This window comes from Fopius arisanus, unplaced genomic scaffold (genome assembly GCF_000806365.1).
Source record: "Fopius arisanus strain USDA-PBARC FA_bdor unplaced genomic scaffold, ASM80636v1 scaffold00046, whole genome shotgun sequence".
NCBI classification, from domain to species: Eukaryota; Metazoa; Arthropoda; class Insecta; order Hymenoptera; family Braconidae; genus Fopius; species Fopius arisanus.
In genome coordinates this window covers 1-24187 of record NW_011887785.1, presented here as the reverse complement: position 1 = coordinate 24187, position 24187 = coordinate 1, and the positions used below count along the sequence as shown (strand labels likewise).

The 24187-nt window shown below is 35.1% G+C and overlaps 3 protein-coding genes across 10 annotated transcripts; 2 read left to right on the top strand and 1 right to left on the bottom strand.

The window, feature by feature from the left end:
* Positions 1 to 1401: 1401 nt before the first annotated feature.
* LOC105267290 (deoxyribonuclease-2-alpha) lies at positions 1402 to 24112 on the bottom strand. Of its 5 annotated transcripts, none has more exons than XM_011306033.1 (4): positions 23996 to 24112; positions 23790 to 23928; positions 23414 to 23566; positions 1402 to 1467 (listed from the first exon to the last, which is right to left on the bottom strand). In XM_011306033.1, exons 2-4 carry the CDS (start codon positions 23841 to 23843, stop codon positions 1417 to 1419), a joined length of 258 nt encoding a protein of 85 aa, XP_011304335.1. In that variant the 5' UTR covers positions 23844 to 23928; positions 23996 to 24112; the 3' UTR covers positions 1402 to 1416. The 5 variants fall into 5 exon arrangements, with proteins under 5 accessions (XP_011304335.1, XP_011304337.1, XP_011304338.1 ...); XM_011306035.1 differs by lacking the exon at positions 1402 to 1467 and adding an exon at positions 13240 to 13366 and having other exon boundaries at positions 23996 to 24110; XM_011306036.1 differs by lacking the exon at positions 1402 to 1467 and adding an exon at positions 15113 to 15198 and having other exon boundaries at positions 23996 to 24109.
* LOC105267288 (cyclic nucleotide-gated cation channel subunit A) lies at positions 3336 to 19547 on the top strand. 4 transcript variants are annotated; one of them, XM_011306031.1, is made up of 14 exons: positions 3336 to 4092; positions 6359 to 6962; positions 8970 to 9190; positions 9903 to 10126; positions 10769 to 10983; positions 11378 to 11633; positions 12179 to 12433; positions 12559 to 12689; positions 14417 to 14557; positions 14969 to 15121; positions 15439 to 15588; positions 18094 to 18261; positions 18551 to 18889; positions 19256 to 19547. In XM_011306031.1, the coding sequence occupies exons 2-14, from the start codon at positions 6668 to 6670 to the stop codon at positions 19528 to 19530; spliced, it is 2823 nt and encodes a 940-aa protein (XP_011304333.1). In that variant the 5' UTR covers positions 3336 to 4092; positions 6359 to 6667; the 3' UTR covers positions 19531 to 19547. The 4 variants fall into 4 exon arrangements, with proteins under 4 accessions (XP_011304333.1, XP_011304332.1, XP_011304330.1 ...); XM_011306030.1 differs by having other exon boundaries at positions 9885 to 10126; positions 18109 to 18261; XM_011306028.1 differs by having other exon boundaries at positions 9885 to 10126.
* On the top strand, positions 19569 to 20702 carry LOC105267289 (uncharacterized). The gene is made up of 2 exons (XM_011306032.1): positions 19569 to 19826; positions 19997 to 20702. The coding sequence occupies exons 1-2, from the start codon at positions 19579 to 19581 to the stop codon at positions 20433 to 20435; spliced, it is 687 nt and encodes a 228-aa protein (XP_011304334.1). The 5' UTR covers positions 19569 to 19578; the 3' UTR covers positions 20436 to 20702.
* Positions 24113 to 24187: the final 75 nt, after the last annotated feature.

Here is a 24187-nt window from a genome sequence, read left to right as displayed (position 1 = left end):
GTGGCTGATATTGTCCAGATTATTGATTCAATTCTCCAGTGAAAATAGGGGATCGTGTGAAAAATAATTCCTCAGTTCCTCAGATAGCATTTTTGGTAATTAGAGTAATTAGAGAGGTATAATCACGGGATTTATTGAATGGTGGGGGAATGCGTTGGTGGACTCGTTTTTTTTTTTATTTATTTGCTTCAGTTTTGAGGAGGTGGGATTTTTTTTTTTTGAGGTGGAGATATGTCGCGAGATTTGCTAATTGTTTATTGATGATTATGGGCCCTTGATGACAGCAATTTTAATGGTTTCCATGAGACACAGCTGTGCTGTGGATTTTTTGAACATTAAATTGCCAATATTTACTATCACTTTTTGGTTATTATTATTGATGATGATTTGAGTTAGTATTTATCGTCAATGAGTGCTGGGGAAATTGATTCGAGGTAATTACAATTGTGATTGAGTCGAAATAATTTTTATTGGCCTTTTGTAAATATTGAATGATATTCTAATCGAATAGCTCGTAAAACGATAATTATATATTTTTTATGATAAATTGGAGGAAACGTGAGAATCATTCGGTGGCTTTTTTTTCTTTTCATTAAGATTATCTACAACGATTTATAATAAATACTGTAATAGATTGTAAAAATAATGAGAGAAAATTTTAATATCGCAATCAGGTTTTTTTATTCGTCCTTCCCTTTTGTTTAGGATGGATTCGAGGGTTATTAAATAAATATTAGATTTTTCGTTGTTAATTGAAAATAATTTACAAATTTCATGTGTAATGGTTTATTCGATGTAAATGTATATATTATATATATTTATTTTATTTTTATTCTAAAATTACATATATATATGAAATATAAACTATATACTTTATTCAATATTTTATGATGGAAAAAGACGTGGGAAATCCCATCGTGGAATTCTTATATTTTTGTAATCTAAGGGAAAGCTTAAAAAAAAAATTACATTGGACCTTTTCATTTTATAATCTCTCTGATTCTAGCTCAGAGTTTGAGTCTGACTGTTTGAATTCCGATTCTTATATATCTATCGTTGAAAAATGAAATGGAAACTCATGTAGTAGCACCACAAAAATAACAATGCAAAATAACAATGCAAATAAATTTTTGCAATAAAAATTTTCAGAAGAATAAAATTCTGTTTTTTAAAGATAAAAATTGAATTTCTTTCGTCTATTAAATTGTTAATTTAATCCGAGATGTTGTGAAATTATTCCATTAATTGTATTATGGAATAATTGAAAGGGCAGTTGATTGTTTATTTATTTTTTATTTATGGAACGTCGAATTTCATTGAGTTCAGGGATGGCGATTGAGATTGAGTTAATTGATAACATGTTATCAGAGCGGATAGTAGATGGTCTGGGGCATTGATTTTCCAGGGGATGCGGGTTTAAGGCTCGTCCTGATGCTGCGGCTTTTTATTCACCTCCAGAGGAAGGACCTATTAATTAATCACTTTTGTTTATTTATTTTGACAGAGTAATTGAAACCTTTAGGAGAAAAGACTATTTGACACATTTATTTTTAATAATTTCTCTGTAGAATTTCTGAGGGAAATAATAATACTGATATTTTACGTTAAGCAATGATTTATTTAAATAAATAACGGTACAGAAGAGTAAGATGGTTGTTTTATTGTTAATTGGGTAATTATTTCCGTAATTAATTCTCTGATTTGAATTGAATTTGAATTTTCAATTGAATTGTTTGAAAGATAATGAATTGTGAAGTATAATTAATTTCTTGGGGAACACAATTGTTTATTAATAATTACTTAATACCATTAATTTCGTAATTAATCTCTTGATGTTTAATTGAAGTCTAAGAGAATATTAATTACATTTTTTCGGTAGAAATGATGTTTCATTATTAATTATAATTATTTTTTTCTTGGAAATCGAATAATAGTTAATTGTTTTATTTTGTTTATAATTAATGATTGAATTCAACGAAAATTCGGGGGAGTGCCTGGGAAATTTGGAGAGCAGAAAAATTTCGGAAACTTTTTTTTTTCTTTTCCAGCCCTTGAGCTGTTTTTCCCCTCATGACGTGGAATTTTTCTCTCGTTTCTCAGACTTATAAGTGGATCAAGGGACTGGGGAGATATGAAACGGCTAAATGATTCATTAATAATCGCCCACGTCCCTTCACCCAAAATCCCCAATGTTGTTTACATCAATCCCCATTGACCTAGAAATAAAATTTGTATCACGGAATACAGAACAAATACACGATTGAATGGGAATTTATTTATTTTTATAAGATCACAAGTTAATCTTTTCGTTTCATACCATTTATTATTATTACTTATATTACACGATCATTGACATCATTTCATCCGAAAATATTTCTGCAATTATCTTGAGAATTGTAGAAAATTTCTTTTAGTTTATTGCGTTAATAAATATTTTAATTAAATGTTGAATTATTGAAATATTAGAATTTTGCAATTTTACGATTTTTTGATTTTTTAGATAAAAAGGGAATATACTAATTATTTATTAAAAGGGTGATTAAGTAGTTGTTAATTAGGGTGTGAGGAGGGGGAGGGGGTAATTCGATTTTAGTTAATTATAATGGGGCAGGAGGGGTGGATTTTGATGTTTATAATCGAATATAATTGATTATTAATGTTTTTGGGGATTTGAAACAAGAAAAAAAAAGAAAAAGAAGAAAAAAATGAAAAAAAAAATTCGTCGGTTCAATTTCTATTTAGATTCGCATTTTCCCATTCAATTCCATTCCATTTTTCAAGTTTATATAAAAAAAGTTGAGAGAATGCTTAAATGAATGAAAATTGTAATAAAATATTGCAAGATTATCATAAATTATCGATTCATAAAAAATCTCAAAAAAATTATTCTTCCCCTCAATTCCCGAAAATCCACTTTTCCCGTTTCCCCTTTGGAAGACCCCCGAGGCCTTCGAAAATGGAAAATTTCCCGGAAAAGCGGCGCTTGTATCGACGAATTTCCGCTGCATCCGCCGACTGGTCCTGCGCCCTGATGCTGCGTCCCCCCAAAAAAAAAGAAAAATCTTTAAAAAAAATTACATCGCTCAAATTAATTGACTCGAATCTCCAAAAGGTGGAGAAAAAATTGCAAATGAAAAATGCATGGATGCAGATGAAGATTTCCCTTTGGGGAAAATGAGATATTTTTTTTTTCAAGTCGTCGAGACTTTCGTCTCGTCGTCATCTCGTGGTCCTGCGCAAGCATCCGAGTGCGTCATACCGACGACAACGAGTAATTTCAAGTAATTCTCGGATCTAGGAGGTACCAGTGAGGGCCAGACCGCCGCCATCGCCGCTCCCTCATCATCCCCTAATGACAATTAATCAGCTGCACTGATAATCAATTCAGCACATGTTGCACTGAATTTTTCCTATTAATTTTCACCAACAATAAACAATAATATCCACTAAACAAATGATCGGCTACTCGTTGCAATAAATATTTGTGCTATTGTGCCAGTGAAAAGTCGGAAAATTCGGTTTTCAACGTGAAGATCAAGTGCAATTGGAAAATTTCAGGGGAAATTCCGGGAAATTGTTGATAAGCCCTTGAAGATAAAGTGCTATTGGAAAATATCGGTGGAAATTGAGGGAAAATTTCGGGTAATCGTTAAGATTTTCAAGTTGATTAAGTGCTATTAGAAAATTTTGGAGGAAATTTAGGAAAATTTTCGGAAAAATTCGGGATTATTTCGGGACAACTTCGGGAAATTGTTGATAATGTTTTCTTGAGGGATTGTTAATGTTTTTTTATGGATCGATGAGGGGATGTGATGATGGGATTGAGACGATTGGGAGATTGTTGTGCGATTAGGGAATTTTTTCGCGGTCTCATTTTTTCTTGGATTTTCCACTCAGTACGAGACATGGCGGACGCAATTGCGTTGATTGATTATCATTAAATGAGTTTATCAATGGTTTTTGTCGTTGTCATCGTATCGCTGTTTGATTTGTCATCTTGGAGGAATTTTTCTGGGGTTTTTCCGACGTTCCGGCGAAATTTTCCATTCCAAACGGATAAAATGACAGTGCAACCCTTTCCGTTGAGTACATGTAAGTGATTTTTATGTTTAATTAGCGTTTTGGTATTCTCAATGGGCGAGATATTTTTTAGACTGATTAGACTGTGATAATTGAGAGGGAATCGTAATTTACGTAACGATTCAGTGCCGAACGATCGGTTTGAGATGATTTTGCGGTTTTCGGGGAATATCTCGGAATGGGGGGGTGATATCCATGTTTTTGTGTGAACCTTTTTTGGAGAGCGAGGGGAGAGCTGGAAAAATGGTTATTATCAAAATTTTCATATCTAGGTTAGATCAGGGGATATTTATTTATTTTATGCAGAGGAAAAATTTTTTTAAGTTCATTTTCGATTATCTTGGAATCTAGAGCGGAAAATATCTTCGGATCCAAGACAGATACCAAAATTCTTATCAGAACCTTTTTTATAGAGTGATTTACGAACTTCAAAAAAGTTTATGACAAAAATTTATCTATCTCCCTTAGATCCGAAGATATTCCTCAAAAATGAAATACCCTCTACATTTCCCTTATTTTCTAATCCCAATAAACACACGTAAAAAATAATTAATTATTGCAATAATTACAATAACAACAACGTCATAATCACCACAATTATTATCCGATTGTATAAACAATTAGTGGTAGAATAAAATAAAAAAATTTTGCGACTAAATATCCAATTGCAATTGAAAAGCAATTCTTTTTTTTTAATTAATCATTATGAAACTTAATTAAAACTTTTATAAGCTAAATTATACCATGAATTAAATTAATTAAATAAAACCGATGAAAAACACTGATAAGAAATGGAACAACAAAATTTTGATTGAGTCGCTGTAAAATTTTATTTAAATCTTTAATTGTCTTTCTTCGAAAAATCTATTAATTGAATTGAATTGCAATCGAACGAAAATTACCCAGAAAAATCCACGTGTTCGATAACTCTTGACACATTCCCCGGGTAATTAACCCCTCATTACACGTATTTTTACCCCATCCGTGACCTGATTAAACCCCCGGCAATTCTATTATTCCCAGTCCCTCATTATCCCCCGTAATAATTGCATGCATGTGCCGTCTTGAGAGGCGCGTTAAGATAACGAGTGGTAGGGTGGTGGGAGGGGGGGAGGGGGCGGACGGGGGTTAGGTAAATGAAAAAATTACAAAAAAAGTGGTGGTGGTATTTTATTTTTTTCTCCGGTTAGCGGGGATGGACCCCGGGACGTCGTGCCGGTCGCCATGGCAACGTCGGGGCTTCCGTTGAGTTTTTGCCAGCGGTGCGCCGTCATCGGTGAATTGTTAACCCCCGAGACATCCCCGAGACAGGGGTGAATAGAAAAAATAATAATCGGGGTATGATTTGGTTGGATGAGTGAGAATTTTTTGGGAATTCAGAGGGGATTATTTACTCGAGGCCAAGGGGCTAGTGAAAATCACGTGGAAATCACGTGGATTTTTTTTATTTTTATTTTTTATTTTTTTTATTTTTATTTTTTTTATTCGTAATTTTCAAATATTTTTTCGCGTTTTATTAGAATTTTTATAATTGTTTATTTTACTCGAGGCCAATGGGCTAGTGAAAATCACGTGGAAATCACGTAGAACTTTTTTTATTTTTGTTTTTTTTTTTTTTTATTTTTTAGAATTTTTTTATTTTTATTTTTATTTATTTTTATTTATTGTTTAAACAATTATTTTTAATAGCAATATTGGTTTATTATTATTATTATTTATTCTATGTATACTGTATTTGGGATTTTGACAGATAAAAATTTGAATGCTCTACGTCGGGACTCGAACCCGCGCCTCTCGGGTCCCTCGCCCAACCGAGCGATTTAAACAATTCGGCCAACGTCATCGGTCAATATTTATTTAATAAAACAATTGATTTTTATGATGAAACCCTAAACAATATTCTTTTCTCAATCTGATAATGAATTACGTTTGACATGAATTATAATAATTGTGTAAAAATCAAAAGATGAGACTTCTGGAAATGAATAACTAATAATATAATTACAATAACACTCCATTCGCAGAGATTACAATTTCTGTTAATAAAATATTAAAGAATATTTTTCCTTTTTATTTTCGTTTTATTTTATAAGTAAACATTAATATTATGATAATTACTATAAATATGAGAAGAAAAATGGGAAAAAGGAAGAATGAATAATTGATAAAAGATAAACATCTCACGAAGGATTCCCCAAGTTAATAAAAAAATCATGAAAAAATGTTGAATGAGCCCTTGACACGAGTAAATTGTCATATTGGTTTCTCTGACCCCCAGGTTGCACTGGAGGATTTGATAATGAGAACACGTGGGAGTCCCTGAAATGAATACCTGGAACATGAAGGACACTTGTTGCACGAGTGTAACGTAAACTCGTATTAGCAAAAAAGTTGGCGATCATATAAATAAAAAGAATTTAGCAGTTAAAATGTTGCCCAGAAGGCGGTGACCCAGGTTACGCGGAATGTCCCCTGCCTTGAGGCCCAATGATGATGATGATGATGACAATTTCACGAGGTGGTCTGACCCAGTGACAAATAGGACAGATGTCAATTTCAAAAGACTAGACTGGATTTTCTACGTGGAATGTCTTCAGGAGCGAAAAGGCTGGTGCAGTCGCTCCGGGGCCGTAACTCGGGCCCCACCAACAAGGACACCAAGGGTGGATCCAGTGGTGCAAGTACCAGTGCAACGAGACTCTGTCATTATGACAGCGGTCATGAGCTCGATGAGATATCGGTTGTGGGTGGTACACCAACTACACCCTGTCATTGTCCAGGAAAATTTGGCAGCGGTCAGACCCTCTACAGTATCGCTGGGTCAGTACCACCGGGCCCAGGGGGACTCCTGAGGAGCGCCAACAGGAGCAATGTCTCAGGGGGTCAGTGATAACTCATATATTCTGTTAAACCATCGGCTCAAGTTAACAGAAAATCGTGATTCAAATTCAATAATAAGTCAATCGATCATAGGTGTTGAGTACTTAGTACTTGGGCATTGGATGTACTTAAGTACTTGGGCACTCATTTTTTTTTTTAGTACTTGAGGCATTTGGTATTTTACTAGTAAACACATATTAAAGTATTTTATGTACTTTAGGGCTCGAGTACTCGGGTACTCAAGTACCAAAGCACACAAAATAGTACTTGGATGCCCAAGTACCAAGGTACACATATACTTGGGTATTCAAGTACTAAAGTACATAAAATAGTGCTTGAATATTCCAGTACTCCAGCGCATAAAATAGTACTTGGTTATGCAAGTACTAAAACACAAAAAATAGTACTTGTGTACTCAAGTACTAAAGTACATAAATACAGTACATAATTCAGTATCTGATGTACTTTTATGATCCAGTACTCAAGTACTTTAGTACTTGGTCATCCAATGACTTTAAACCACTTTTTTTTTGAGTCCATTCGTGTCATTTCAGGAAATTTCACGTAGAACTTTTTTTTTTAATAAAAATATATATTTTTTTATCGATATGGGGAAAATTTATTCTCCAGTTGATTTAGAGAATCTCATTTATCTATAACAATGGGAGCAGGCCGGTCGATTTTTATTTTTACCTGGAACGTACGTATTCATAAAAAAATCTGGCCATTTCAATCTGAGTTTTGACGGATGTTCCAATTTCACTGGTTTACAGCTCAATATTCACTCAAAAAATCCGATAAAATTTCCATCTGTCGTTTGTCTATAAACGGAAATGGATATTTGACATAAATAATACTGGAGCTGGGGGAAACGCTTTCTGTGTTTATTATCTTTTTCGCGTACTGATTTTTCTGAATGACAGGAGAATGAATTAATTTTTACTCACACGAAAAAATGAGTGAATCTTTAATAAATCCGAGGAACATTCAATCCTAAAAAATTGCGTGTTGGATAAGTCTCTTTGATAAACAAAATAGAACGAAAAAAAGGAAGGGAGATTGGGAATTCTCTTTGTTTATTGCTTGTGTGGATTTTGGACGTGGAATTCTATTTGATTTCTCTAATTCTTGCACCTCTTGGATTCATTAACCGGATTTGCGTTTCGCTGGTGTAACACTGGACCAGAGGTGATCGATGAACCAGCATTGGTAATACTCTGGCAAAAAGCCAAGAGCCGGGGCTGCGCCGACTTTATCGATGAATCCACTCCTGAATTGGCTCTTCTCCAAATATCGATAGGTTCCATCCAATGAGATTTCTTCATTTAATCCCTTACAATCTCATAATTCCATTTTACACGAGTTACCAAGTACCCGTAATGCGTTTACGCTTCGTTGATATGCAATTACATCCGGAATTATCTGTACATATTTCCGGTTTAATGAATCAGTTATTCTGAAATTTGTAATTTGTTTCTGCCCAAGCACATGGGATTATCTTGAGAACTGTCGATTTCAGACAAAAATGTTAAAGAACTTTTTTGTTCTTTATTAAATTTACTAAATAAAAGTACTTTTCACATTTTTTCGTAACATTCGTTGTTTCTGGATTAATGCAGATTCAATAAACCGAAAATTTCATTCGTTTTACTCCAGTAAAATTTCATCTATTCTGTTAACTATCGCTTTATCTCGAAAACTATCGACTTGAGATAAAACCCCCAGAGAACTTTTTTGTAACTGATTAATTTCTGAATATAAAAGATTATTTGACATTTTTTCCTAGAATCGATAGTTCACGAGATAAATCAATCATCATCCGGTTAAAATAATTATCGAACCCATCACTCCCTGGGACTTCATTAAATTCCACTTTCATATCCGCCCTGAGAAAATAAATATGCCTGAGGATGCATTCAATCAATAAAAACATCTGGTCCCCCCAACAATTTATTTAAAAATAATTGTATTTAAGTCTTAATTAAATAAATGAAAATTTATTGTTGCAGGGCATCCAGGGAGCGGCGGAAGGACTGAATTCAGGAGTGGAGAGACTATTTTGCGATCTGAAGAGGATTCCAAGAGTGTGGAGAGTGCAGCCTCGAGATCTCGTCAGAGTCTTCTCGATTTTGTTGTTGGCGGAAGATTTATATCGAGAAATCCAACCCCCAGCAGATATTATCACCCACAAAACCGTCAGGATCAGTCCCGTGGACGTCAGGAACAGCAGGTTCTTATCCCATATCTTAATTCCAGTGGACAATTATTACGGGCTATTAATTTTGCGATACTTGGACGGTTTAGAATCAATTATGAAAGTAGAAGTACTTAAGTCGGCTTATCCCTCTTAACAGTTCCTCTCAACAGGATTTTCACTTATCTCCCAAGTTAATTTATCCTTTTCCCACGATTTACTAATTTGTTTCCCACATTTTCACTGAGAATTAGACCAATTAGTGTGGAATATGTATTTTTTAAATTTGAGTTTATGAAATTGTCGTGGAGTTCCAACGGAATTATAAAAAAAAAGAAAATACGGAAAACCATGACCAAGAGGTTTTAGAGTTCCAACGGAAATCCAACGAAAGTTCTCCGGGAAAACTTCTGATTTTTCCCCTTCACATTAAAAAATCTAGTGTTAAAAGTGCGAATGAAATCTCAAAGTAGAATGAATTGTGAGTGAAAATAAAATCCTTCCGGATAAAATACGTCGTCATTAAAATGAAAAACAGATAAAGCCTATCATCTACATTCCTCAACGGCATTCACTCATTAAAGTCGACGTAAAAGCTCGACTCGCGTTGTATCGCGGAGGAAAAATAGGATTTAATGTTGTTTCTCCATAAATTCACCTAACGACTTGCGTTAATGCACATCTGACTGTCTCCTTGATGGAAATATTTGATTTATGGGAATTTTTACAGATTTATTCTGTCTCCCAGAGGTATTTTGGTTCATCGAGGGATTCATTGCACGCGGCGTATGTGAATCGCGGTGCCAGCGAGCTGGATCTCAGCAGAAAACCCAAAAGAAAGGACCAGTCGAGGGGAAAATTAAAATTTCCAAATGTATCGGGTATTGCGTCAACCAGAGAGAGTCCACATATTCGTACACTGGTGTCCACCAATCATCTGAATAACAACGGCAGCTGCAACGGCACAGAAACGTGAGTTACATCACGAAATCTCGGGTCAAACGTGCCTTTCAAAATCACATTTTATCCTCGAGACTATTTTCTTCAGCTCGTACATCTCAACAAATTAATCAGTTCCACCCAAATCAGTTCTTCATCATTGCAGACAATTTTTCCTATTTTTTTATTCCAGAGAACTCTCGGAGTTCCCGGAAATTTTTGAGACGTTGAAAAATAATTTTCAACTTTCTGAGATTGTTTTTTTCAGTGAAAAGACTTGAGCGAAAATTCGAGTGAATATTTCCGTATGAAATGATAAATTCTGACGTTTCAGATTTTAAATCGTCTGATTTTCATTTTTCAAGAATTCTTCGGTAAATAATATTTATAAATAATGATGATGAGCTCAATCTATAAAACAATTTTCAATAATCAGAAAAATATTTTCAGAATTTAAACATTATCTAGATATCATTATTAACTATTATTAACTATTATTAACTATTATTAATTATTATTGATTATTATACCATTTATTATAACTGAATCTGGAAATGATTTGTAAAGATCATCTAGATTCGATAGATTTTTTTTTCTCAGAGTTCCCTCGGAGTTCTGATTTTATTGATGAATTGTTGTTGAAATGAATTGTTTATTGAAATTTATATTGGAAAGGAGATATACGGCACAGCAGCAGCAGCAGCAGAGGGGAAGCAGAGGATATCCTGGACAGATGGGCACCAGGGGTTTCAGGACGGGTGCACCAAACTGGTCCTTCGTCTTTGATCCTGCAGGGAGGCTCTGCTACTATTGGTCAATGGTCGTCTCCCTAGCTTTTTTGTATAATTTTTGGGTCATCATCTACAGGTTTGCCTTTCAGGAGATCAACGGTGAGTCATCCATCATTCCTTCGCATTCAATAGTCAAATTTTCTCTAAAAATTTCCTTCCCGGAACTCCTATAGAATTTCGCTGGAGTTCCCGCGAACTATCGTCGGAACTCCATCATTTTTTCTCATGGGAATTAATTGATTAAATTTTTGTTTATAATCTTATGGAATTCGTTCCCAAAGATTTAATGGAAAAAATCGAATTTTTGAATTATTTTCCATGTGTTCTCGATTTGTCAAGAGTTTCAATGAGAGTTCTTGGAACTTTGGGAGAACTCTTATGAATTTTTAGAGTTCCAACGGAATTATTAGGTGAAGGATTTTTCTATTGAATATTTTTTATTCTCTCGATTGATTGAGGAGAAATGCTATTGATGGTTGTGATGGATTCGCAGGGGAAACTCTGGTCGTGTGGTTCTGCCTCGACTACTTCTCGGATCTTCTTTATTTGGTGGATATAGTATTTCACTTTCGCACCGGTTATCTCGAGGATGGTGTACTTCAGACAGACGCCGTCAAGTTGAGGAACCATTACATGAATAGCACGACTTTTTACATCGACTGTCTGTGCCTGTTGCCTCTCGATTTTTTGTACTTATCAATAGGATTTAACAGTATCCTGCGGAGCTTTAGACTGGTTAAGATCTATCGGTAATTCCAACTTATTCTCATTTTTTTCCATTTTCACACAATTTTTTCAAGAGTAAAAGACCTCCACGGAAATACTTGACATTTTTTTCCATCAAGTTCCATAAAATTTCTAAAGGAACTCCGAAAGTTCCACTGGAGTTCCATAATTATTTTAACGAAATACGTTATTTCTTTCTTAACCCATTCCATCACTCCCGATTTTCATTATTTTTATATAATTCCAATCCTGCAGGAACTCCAAGAACTGCAGGAGTTCTATAAAAAAAACAAAAGTCTATAGAATTTTCTCTATTCGATATTTCTCAGTAAAATATCCTGAAAGTTCAATAATTCCCAACGGAATAAAGACCAAAAAAAAATCCAATTTTTCTACATAATTCCGGGAGTTCCTGCGGAGTTACCGAATTTTTTTCGGGAATCGCGCGGTTTCTCTTGAAAATTTCCATACCCACCGTTCCCTCCAGGTCCAAATGCATTCCAATTAATCCCAAATGCAACACCGATGTTAATTTCATTCCTAATGAATTACTCTGCATTCCAAACAGATTCTGGGCGTTCATGGACAGAACGGAGCGACACACGAATTATCCGAATTTATTTCGCTCTACCTCTCTGGTCCATTATCTCCTGGTGATATTCCACTGGAACGGGTGCCTCTACCACATTATTTATAAGAACAATGGTTTTGGGAGCAAAAACTGGGTGTTCGATGATTCGGAAGAGGCGGATGTTGTTAAGCAGTATCTCCAGAGCTACTACTGGTGTACACTGGCACTAACTACAATAGGCGATTTGCCGAGGTACTTATCCCTTTATTACCCATTCGGTCCAGTCATCATCATTCTCCCCCGACCCTCCCCCCTTTTTTTTCCCCTCCTCACCCTCTCTCTCTCTCTCTTTCTTTCTTTCTGACTTTCTTTTACAGGCCAAGAAGCAAGGGCGAGTATTTGTTTGTTATAGCTCAACTACTCTTTGGTCTACTGCTATTCGCTACAGTTCTTGGTCATGTTGCTAATATCGTCACTTCTGTCAGTGCAGCGCGTAAAGAATTTCAAGGTAATTCAGCCATTTGTTGTTTAATTATGTAAAGATTATTGTACGGAAAGACTCAATTGTTGAGAAACGGTGGTTTTCTGTAGGGAATTGGAGTGGAACTCCACGAGAACTCCGGGAGTAATTTCACAGATTTCTTTTTATTTTAGATCATTAAGGTGGGATGATAATTTTTTGTGGTAGTCTGTCGATTTTTTTTTTTGGAACTCTGTAACTCTTGGAGTTACTCTCCATTTTTATTTCGTTTCTGTTCACTAGGTTCTGCTATTAATTTTCGTTGAGTTTAATTCAAAAATTCTGTAAAAATAATAACTCTTTGGTGAATGAGATCGAGAAATTGTATGTCATAGTGTCGATTGTCATAAAAATTGTTGGACGCTCAGAACTTTCTTGTTTAATAGCGCAATAACTCAACAAATGCTGTAAAATCTAGACGGTACTGAATATAGAATCGAATGCAACAGATTTATTCTCTCCTTCACCATAAAAATAGTCAGAAATCGATTTTCCGTTGTTCCACAATTTTCACCGAAATATTAGCCACAGACTAACAAATAATTCCTGAACTTAAATCATGCCTCGCTATTTCAAAGCTCACACAAAGAGTTCCAATGATTCAACGTCTGCCAGAGCTATTGTCCAACGAAGAGAACTCAGTTGCCAAATGGAATCGCTCTATCCTGGAATAAACCACATAGAAAAGAAAAATTCAGGAGAAGAAATCCATATTTTCTCGCCAGGAGAAAAAATCCCTGGGGTTGTCGCATTAAATTTGAAATATTGATAAAAAAATATCAAAGATATGAATAAAAATGATAAAGGAATAAATGAATTTTTTTAATTTGCGCATTAAATTATTTAATGAGTTAATTAAAATAATAATTCATACCTTTTTAACACCATCTATAAGGGTCTTGTAAAATTCATAAAAATATTTATGATAATAATTATTATGTCTGTAGGGGCTGGAACTCTCATCCGGGGGTTGAAAATTTCGGGTGATGATTTGAATTCTCATTCAACCCTCAACTCTCGGTTGTAAAAATTATTCCGGCACATGATTATCTTGGAATAAACGAGGAATTTACTCAGGCGCCAGGGGCTGTGTCAGAGAATTTTAAACTCGCGGAGTTCCATTTATAAATTTTTTAATACCTAGAAGCTGTCGTTTTTATTATCTGATATATTTTTCATCGAGGACTTCTGCCTTTCGGCTATTCATTTAAATTCAACGAATCTCGTTTCCAGAATTGCTTTCTTATTGCGCGGGTTTACAGTTACTGTTACAACCACAACATTCTAGGGTAAAAGTAACATTATGGGAATACACGGAGGTATAAAGTCGTTCTAGAAAGAGTACCCAATGAATATTTAGCAGTTGGCGGTCATTTATTGTGGAAAAATAAAATTTCGTCAAAGTGTTTTTCAAGAGGGAGAATTAATCATTACTTTTACGATTTTTTTAGATTTACTGTCGAAGTTTCCAGAACGTCAGCTTAAATTAAATTTTAAATAAATAATCATAAATATTTCTTAAATGTTTATGGTAAGACGAATATCTTTTTCGAATGACAGAATAATTATTTATAATTATTTTGTCTTGTTGAGAATCATGAAATTATTGAAGTTGGGAAAAATATTTTAATTTATTATAAACAATAGGGTTGAAGCAATCGATTACTTAATTATTCAATCGACTTTTAAACTTAATAACTTTTATGATCTTGCAGCGAAACTCGATGGCGTGAAGACGTACATGCGAATGCGTCGAGTGCCTAATCATCTTCAGGTCAAAGTGATCAAGTGGTTTGATTACTTGTGGTTGACCCAAAAGTGTTCTGATGAAGAAAGAGCAGTCAGCTGTCTTCCTGGTGATTATTCAATCATTTATTCAATTCCCCAATTTTATTTTTCACTATAATAAACAACAGACTCTAAAAAAAAGTCGTTTATTCATAAAAAATTGAGGGAAAACGAAAAAAAAAATTAATTATAGAAGAAAGATAATTAAACATTCAGTGCAACAATAATAATATCAATTCAATTTCTATTTTATCAATAATTCAAATAATAATTATCGAATAATAATTCAATCATTTCAACAATAAATTATAATTTATCCTGTTGTTAATAAAAATAATTATTTGTTGTATAAATAACGAAATATTGAGTTTTTTCAATTGAATCGTTGATTGAAGTGAAAAGAGTGGGGAATTTAAATCGTCTGCCTTTTTCCAGTGAATATTTTTTATTTAATTTTTAATTTTTATTAAATTTTCTAGACAAACTGAAGGCGGAAATAGCTATTAACGTGCACTTGGACACCCTGAGGCGAGTGGAAATATTTCAAAATACAGAGGCAGGTTTTCTCTGTGAGCTTGTCCTGAGGCTGAGGCCTGTGTTATTTTCACCGGGGGATTACATCTGTCGAAAGGGTGAATCCTCATTTCATCTAGAAATTGTCGTATTGATTTTTCCTGAGTGGCAAGTGGATTTTTCAACTGGGGGATGCCTAAGAAATGAGCAAAAAAAATTTTTAAAAACTCACAACACATCCATACATACATACATACATACATAAATACATAATATGTTATTAATTTTTTTATTTAATTTAATTTTTAATGAATATTTCAATGCGTTAATTAGTCGGAGTAAGCGCCAGAGAAGATTATAGTATTGCATTTGATTTTATGAATAAATATTATATTATTTAAAAAAATGAATGAGAATTGACATTTTATTTTCGCAGGTGAAGTTGGAAAGGAGATGTACATCGTGAACAGAGGTCGTCTTCAAGTTGTGGCAGATAATGGAAAAACAGTGCTTGCAACACTCAAGGCTGGCTCATACTTCGGGGAAATCAGCATTCTCAATATGGGGACAGCAGGTAAAGAGTGCGGTAAATATTCCAAGAGCAGTCCAGGTGTCCAGTCGATAGCCGTGAGAGCCGTTACCCGCCCATATTTTTATTACACACTTATCACGTATATTTCACTATTTATGTAAACTCGTTCGTTGACTAACGCGAGCCCTTGAATGTCCATTTTTTCTTATGAATTTTCATCAGCTTTTTTTCATTTCTACTTTCAGTATTTCTTTCATACTTCAGCATTCTCCCTTTGCTTGGGGAATTTACCCATTTATTTATCGTCATAATATTCATCTCCAACGCTCACCCGCATTCTTTGGGGTTTTATCACAGGAATTTTTTGTGCTGTTTAAAAAATTGCTGAATTCTCTGGAAAATTCAATTCACTCACCATTTTTTGAGAAATTCCCATTATTTTTGGGATTTTCATTAATTTTTAGCGCATAATCCATTAAACATTCATTTTACAGGATTTTTTAAGGGCATTAGGAATTTTTAATAATAAAAATCTCAGAGTTTTCTCGGGACTTTCACTTATTGGATATTTAAAAAATTCTAAAAATCATAAAGTATTGAAAAACATTGGAATTCAGGGGAAATTATAGGAATTCCATCTTTAGAATTATTCTAACTTTTTGAATATTCGAATAGATTTAAAAAACCGGAAGCAATCAGTAAAAATTTCAACAGTACAAATTCCACCGACCAATTTTATCGCTTCATCTCGCTCTCGGCTGTACAATTTTTCTTCTTTATTTAATTCCTCATTCATAAAGACAAATAGGCACCTGTTGCCACTCCTCACACCTGATTTTTATTATAAAAAAGCGTTTGTAGCGTTGAGTAGTTCATCATGATCAATCAATTTAATGTGACATGTACATTCCCCTTTTTCTCAATTACCCCACAAAATAATCAGTAGTGAAGTAAACGAAATCGATAAATTCTCATTTATATATTTATTAATAAATAAATGCTACATTTTTTATTCGCCATTTTCAATAATTTCCGACAATTCGAAAAATCGGGAGTCAATCGTTTCAATAATTTTATTACAAAATCAATATTTTTTCTTCAAAAACTCCAATCAAAAATTTATTTATCATTATTGTTATTAAATTATTCATCAATATATGCAATACTAATTAATTAATTAAATATATTCTATTGATAAATGAATTGTGTATTTAATTTGGACTGAAATTCACGTTTAAAAATTTTTTAAAAATCAATTATCACTTAGAATTTAAAAATTGATATGAAATTTTGGATACTCCACTACTGATTGCAGTTTTTCATAACAAACAAGGCATTTATAGAATAAAAATATTATCATATCGGATATAGTTCATGGAATAGTTAATTTTAGAATCATTTTGCATCGATAATTTTAAAGGAAAAAAGGACATTTGACAGTGAAATTAGACGCCTTTTGACTTCTATCTTGCGTGCAAGCTCTTTTTTAAAATATCTTGATCTTTGATAATGACGTGATGCGAAAGAATGTAAAACTGGGCAACTTTGGCTGCGAAAATAGACCCACCGCTTTATTTTATCCAAGAGAATTCGTCGAATTGTAATAGCTTCTTCTTAATTGCCTCGTAGACTTGGATTACACTCTGCATCCGCTATTGTAGTTTTAAGCATTCCAAGATTATTTACCAGTACTCGTGTAATTAATACGAAGACTTCTTCCTTTCTTAAATCCTCTAGATAAATAGAAAATAATTCTGTGGCGAAATCGTAAAGCGAGACGAATCAATTAATTTTCATTTTTTTCCTTGAGCAATATCTCAGAAACTATTTTTACATTTTTTCCTTTTCCTATTACCATTGTTACCATGGTTTGATAGGCGCCCCTTCGTCTTAGCCTTTCAGCCTCTCCTACTATCCTCTCATTAGCCTCTCCTACTATCCTCTCATTATTTTTTTGCGGTAGCATGGGCCGACTTTCTGTACTGCGCCCATTTGGCGTGTACTGAGGGAAACCATGTAAAACCTCAGTAGCGCAGCCGGCCGGTACTGCGGGGATTCTGCTGTGTTCATCAGTCACACTGACTCGGTGAACACACCAGCTCTCCGCACCCGTGCCTGACGGCGGCAGTCTATACGCCGATGGGTGTGACTAAGTGGGCACCCATCCAAGTACTAACCCAACTGAGCGTTGCTTAGCTTGGGTGATCGCCGGAGTCACACACCGCCCGCGTGGCTACTGTCGCCGCTCATCTCAGAAACTATTGATGTTAGAAAAAATATTAAAAAACCTGTTCTATCCGAAATTTAATCAGCCACAAAAGAGGTTTTTTGATTTTTCCGCGTAAAGTCGATAGTTTTCGAGATAAATTCATTTTACTTTACCGCTGCGCCACTGAATTGAATAACGAATAAAAACTCTTCAGACCGCAAATTTCTCATTTTTCGATGGAGTAAATCGTCACGTGAGACGTAATGTACATAATTCGTAGAACTTTGTCAAGATTATATTGAATGTTGTTTAATTAACGCGATAACCATTAAATGGCTACATCGTCGCAGGTAATCGACGTACAGCAAGTGTACGATCCGTCGGTTACTCTGATCTCTTCGTACTGAAGAAGAAGGACATGTGGGATGTACTCAAGGAATATCCTGCTGCCAGAGTGAGACTTGAGTCTATAGCTGTTAAGAGACTTGAAAAGTACAAAAGAGCACCACTTGAGAAAGGTAATTGATAATAATATCTCGGAGATTCCATTGGATTTTATAAAGGGTTAAAATCCCTAAAATTTTTTCCTCATTCTATTGAATTTCTATTAGTTTGCTATAGGAGTTCCCGATTTCCTCGATTCCCATCACAATTATATTCCAGAACACCACTCTTTATTTTAACTATTTACGTAAAAAAAATTGGTAACCTTTCCTTTGCCGCTCATGGAACTCCAACCCGTTCTATAGCCTGACGGTGATTGTGCCCTTTTTATTCCATGCAACAATAAAATTCATGAATATCTAGCTGCAATGGGGAGGAGCCAGAGCACACCAGGATTGATAGAGTCCCGGGGTCGAGTGCCCCTGGAGGAGATGTGGATATCGCCATTGGAGCTGAGAACTGCGCGTTCTCTCTTCTCTCCAAGTCCGAGCCCGATAACAGCCTCCTCGATCCACGGAATGCGGTCTGTGGGGGGCTACGTCGAGGGGGTACCTGTCATCGGAGCTCCAACAGGCCCCAGCAGAAGTGCTGAGAGTCCGATGAGCGCTACCAGCAGCGGGAGGAGCAGTGAGGATCACACCACGAGAGCACCGAGATCTACAGCAACTCAGCTGTCGATTGGAAAACAGTCTACGCATTCGGGTACGAGTTCCACGTTAGACAAAATAACTTGTGGAAAGAACCTGGGGATTAGATCTACTGGAACTCTGAGATATCTTATGAATTTTTGGAGAACTCCTATAGATTTTAAAAATATATTTCTATAGGAGTTCCCCATATGGATTTTTTTGCAGATTTCTATAGGAGTTTCCATGTGGATTTTTTTTTACAGATTTCTATAGGAGTTTCCATGTGGATTTTTACGGATTTCTATAGGAGTTCTCTACAATTTCATGAGAGTTTGAATAGAAATGCAATAGAATTTTTCTATCGATGTTTGAAGTTCTTGAAGTTCTCACATTTTCATATAATTTTTTCACACATGAACGAATGTGAATATTTTTCCAGGGATGACCTGCAACAGTATGACCCAATTGGTATCAGAGGGTGCAGTGACTCCAGTGCTTGCAGTGAGCAGTCACGAGGCCCTCCTTGCTGAGATAAAACGTCTGCGAGAGCGGTTGATCTGTTTGGAGACGGAGAATGCATCAATGAGTGTGAAACTTAATCAGCAACAGTGGGAGGTGGAGCACAGATTGGCAGCAATTGAAATGGAGATCTGCGGTGCTAGCTCAACATCGAGTATAGAGGACAACGAGCGCAATCGTGAGTCTATCATTTAACGAGAAATTCGGCCGCGGGATGTTCGCGGCGATTTGAGGCCAGACAGGATGGACAAGATAACGCGGTATCTGGATGATACCCGAGCTATAACTGCACCAACAACACCATGTGGCCTCTCCATTGGGAGTCCCAGTCAGAGATTCTTCGAGAGTGACAATGCCAGTGAAGTTGGCACTTGTAATGGTTTCTCTTCCCATCCTGGCAGCAAATCCAATCTTTTGTTGTGCATTCAGTGCGACCTGGAGGCACGTGCCTGCTCCTACAGGCCTCATACACCCTCCAGCAGATTCGACAGGTACTGACCAGAGGTTTTCTCAGATTATTTTATCAATTTTTGTAGTCCTGGAATTTTGGAATTCGGAAATTCTGGAGTTCTAGAAGAATCTCACCTATAGGATTTTTAGGAAAAGTGATTTTTTCGCATTCTAAAATCGATTTTTTTGGTTGAATTCATCATGATCCTAGGTATATCGAGGAGGATCGAGCGAAGATATGCGACGAGTGCGATTATCAGTGCCCTCACTGCAACATGAACACTCACGATGAGCCCGATCTCATCTGCTTTCGATGCGAGGATGAGGATCCCGTCCTCTGCTCCACGTGCGACGAGCCCATCACCGAGGGCACTGATTCCAATGGAAAAGGTACCCTTGGAAACTCGTCGTCCAGTGACAATGGGCATTACCCTGTCGACGCTGTCGTAAAAATTCAGGTCAATGATCAACTCCTTGACGTTGACTCCGATGATGGAACCGAGGGAAATCGACAAGAAGGAAAGAGTGAGGATCGCTTGTCACCGATTGTTGAGCATGTGTCGGCTTTCAGTGATGAGGAGTCCAATGGATCAAAGGTCAATGGACAGGCTAGAGGAGTTTTAGATAGCATGCTTGTTCTTTTTGTGTAAATATTTACGGCTGGCACAAAGAAAAAGGAGGAGAAAAGATTTCAGACTTTTTTCATCGAGAAACTCGATAATTTCTCCAGGAACTCCGGAGTTCCGTTAGAAAAATCTTCCCCGGTAGATTTTTCTAGAGTTCTGAAGGAATTATATGGGAAATTCTACCGGAGATCTATAGGAGTTCTGATAAAAAAAACGCTATAGGAGTTCCGGGAAAATGCTATAGGAGTTCCGTTAAAATTTTATTGGATATTGCATAAAAATCCCGAGGCTTTCTTCTATAGACAAACAGATTCAATTCCTATGGATTTGGAACTTTACAATTCTATTAATTAATTTTAATAGACTCTAATGGAGAACAATTAGTCGATAAAATTCCAATAGAACTCCATGGACCTCAATAGATCCCTCCCATATTCAATAGGGATTTGGTCGAATTTCTTGGAGAGAGAGTCAGATTTTTTCACAAAATTTCCCAGGTGGAAAAACAAATACGGGGGAATCCCTCAATTTTGTCGATTTTTATTTCGAGTTCTGGAACAAATCATCGGCCGAAGCCGGTGAATTGTGATTTTTTAACGGTTGTCGTGAACAACTAGTTCGATTAATTCCTTCACTCTAATAATTAATGGACCGATACAGCAGGAACGTGACGTAAATTCACTTCAATGCTCAAACCGTTGAATAAAATCTGTAAATAGTCAACTGCCAGGAAGAAAAAAAAAATAATGTAACAGTGTGATGTTGAGAACGTGCATCCGCGGTAATTCATAAATTTCGCAAGGACTGTGAAGATAAGACGATCCAAGTGATGAGTGAAGTGTTAAGTGATCCATTAGGTGATGAATGGGGTAATGAGTAATTAATGGTGAGGGTGAGCAGTGCAAGGATCATGCTTGATGCGCTTTTTTTTTTATTAATTAAACACGAGGGTTCGTGTTTGGGACCAAGCAATACGTGCATCTTCGTTGGAATTCGAATGAAATGCTTCTCTACCCCACGAGCAGTTAAACCTGTTATCATCCATGAACATTTTATTGTCAAATTATCACTCTCACCAGTCACGATCAATTTTAAATACTCAGTGAATGAAAAAGTAAAATTAAAATCATCTCATTGAGTAATGAAGTGGTAATGGAAAATAAATCCAAAATACTCAACAATTACACTGGAAATTTCAAGTGGAAAAATTGAAATTGTCAATTGGAAATTTATGGGAAAAGTTAAATTGAAAATTCTCCGCCACTTCATTGATTTGTTATGAAATCTACGCCATCCCTTCATCGAATGAGCCCTAGTCTCGTTAATAACAATTATAAAGTGTCTTTATAAACAATACAAGCCCATGAAGTACCTGCGGATAATCGAAAAACAAAACGGGAAATAAATTATTTCATTTGTCAGAGTCTCCACTGTCACGGGAACTTTGTAAATGCCTTTTTTCATACAACGATGTCACGACGAAAACTAAAAATGTACCTTTTTTACAATTTTTGAGAACAACAAATTAGTGGCATTGATTGAATCAAACTATTAATCCCAGACAATATTATTCCGATTATTCGTCATGCTTTTACGGAGGTACTTCTAAGTTACGAAAAATAAATAAATAAGGGAGACACAATGGGAAATTCTGCAATTTTTACTGCCATTTTAATTTAAGACTCTTCAATAGAGATATTTACGTGTTTTAAGAGCGCATCGAATTAATTTCAAGTGCTGGAATAAATTCGGTGGTAAAAGTTGTCATTTTAAAAATCGAATCGTCGAAATTTGCCACTGAATTCTCACGAATAAACAACATTCCACTCGATATAAACATTTTTATGAAGCACAGCTCCCCGATACAAATAAAGATCCACCGATTCATCGATCTCATCGCATTTTTTTCTTTCTGTATGATAAATTTATCAATTTGCTAATCAAACTGGACATTTTATCAACCGGTAGGAATTAAGGACAGGGAAAATCGATAACTATTTGCTAAATTCTAGTTGTAATAATGCTAATCATAATAATTAATCGTAATATTATACGAGAGATGAAATTGCGGATGGAAAAATTCAATAGAAAAATTTTCTCTTATTCTACATGAAACCAGAATTTTTATCTCATTTTTATTTCAGACTTTGAGAATTTTTCTGTTTAAATTAATTTGAAAATTGAAAATTTAGGGAAAATCACAGGATTTCCGATGAATTAAACAAAATAATAACAAGAAAATGTTTAAATTAATGCAATTGACTTTTCTATTGTGAAAAAATTATGGGAAAAATGATTTTTCTATTGAATTTTTTTGTAGAATGATGAGACCACCTGTGCCCATCATTCGTTTGAATATTCAATTAATGAGAATCTGAGCACATGATTAATTTGTATAAAACGTACGGTTATCTTCTGATTTAAAATGAATCCCGATGTGAAAATCCTGGGGAGAGAATGAGACAGTGATCTGAATAGGATTGTTATCGTAAATTTGTAAAGATATAGTGGCTTTTAAATTGAAATAATGTTTGTTTTGGTGAAAGGGAATTTTTCCGTGGGAAAAATGAGAAAAGAGAAAGAATTAAATGGACAACTCAATCATATTCAATGAGAAATATCAACAAACTATTGCCTGTAATTATCAATTAATTATACAACGTAATATTGATTTTATCGAAGATTTTATTATTGTTACGAGTTAATTCCTCGCATTTATAAATTATTACCGATTCAATGTACATAATTCAGCTCATGAGTTGAAATATCTGAGTAATGAGAGGAAAATTGCGTGTCCAATAATTAAATACACTAGCCATTTTTCATCGTCATGAGTTTGAAGTTAGCCTGATGTCTAGACAATTGTCTTAGGAATTAATGGAGAATTCGTGGGATGCTGATAATTGAAACATAATTCAGTGATTTTTTTTTACTGCACATTATTCTTGAATTTAAATAAATGAATGATCAGGAAATATTGGGAATTTGGTTATTTAATTTACCTGATTTTCGGAGAGGGGGGAGCTGAGGAAATCGAAGGTTTTGGATCTTCGTCGAGGGCAGGGCTCGATTTCATTTACTGAATCTCTGTAGTTCTTCCAGAGATTTGGGGAATTCAAGCAGACGGTGCCACCTCCTCTGTTGAATTGTGTGTCCTGTGGAAATTTAAAATTGAAGTGATTTTTGTAATTAAAACGATTGAATTAATCATTTTTATCACGAATTTTCGAGAAATTATTTATTAATTTATTTAGAAATATAGAAAAAATAATTATTATGATTAATGCAAAATCGTTTTTTTTTCGATAATTAAAATGAAAATTAATTAAAAACAACAAATCAATAAATAAATAAATAAAAAATATAAATGTCACTCACAGCTCTGTTAATATCTCCAACGCAAACCCAATTTTTATACTCTTTATTTTCCATTGTAACCGCCCATTTGGAGTGATCGCGTGAACTCTTGAATTCAACATCAGCCGCTTCCAGGAGCACTGACTGCACGTTATAAACTCTAAAAATCGTTAAACAATTGGTTTAATTGCACAATAATTCTACATAAAAGATAATAAATAGACAACCGTTTGTTCTGACTCTACAACAATTCTATTAAGGCCCGGATGGAGGGAATTTTTTCGCGATTGACAACTTTACGCCCTCCTATTCCGCGGACAAAACCCGAACCTTGATCTCAAGCGATGCCTTGTCGCTAACTACGGCAATCGCTGGAAACAAGGGCAACATCAGACAGTGGGGCTTTGGAGGGCGCCGAC

Excerpts from the sequence above, each read along its gene's own strand:
- LOC105267288 (XM_011306028.1), top strand. The coding sequence starts at position 6,668 with ATGTCTTCAGGAGCGAAAAGGCTGGTGCAGTCGCTCCGGGGCCGTAAC. Across the intron at positions 18,262-18,550 it reads AAGAGCACCACTTGAGAAAG|CTGCAATGGGGAGGAGCCAG; the intron begins GTAATTGATAAT and ends ATGAATATCTAG. Across the intron at positions 18,890-19,255 it reads AAAACAGTCTACGCATTCGG|GGATGACCTGCAACAGTATG; the intron begins GTACGAGTTCCA and ends ATATTTTTCCAG.
- LOC105267289 (XM_011306032.1), top strand. The coding sequence starts at position 19,579 with ATGGACAAGATAACGCGGTATCTGGATGATACCCGAGCTATAACTGCA. Across the intron at positions 19,827-19,996 it reads CCCTCCAGCAGATTCGACAG|GTATATCGAGGAGGATCGAG; the intron begins GTACTGACCAGA and ends TCATGATCCTAG.
- LOC105267290 (XM_011306033.1), bottom strand. The coding sequence starts at position 23,843 with ATGGAAAATAAAGAGTATAAAAATTGGGTTTGCGTTGGAGATATTAAC. Across the intron at positions 23,567-23,789 it reads TTGGAGATATTAACAGAGCT|GACACACAATTCAACAGAGG; the intron begins GTGAGTGACATT and ends AAATTTCCACAG. Across the intron at positions 1,468-23,413 it reads CCCCCCTCTCCGAAAATCAG|GTCCTTCCTCTGGAGGTGAA; the intron begins GTAAATTAAATA and ends ATTAATTAATAG.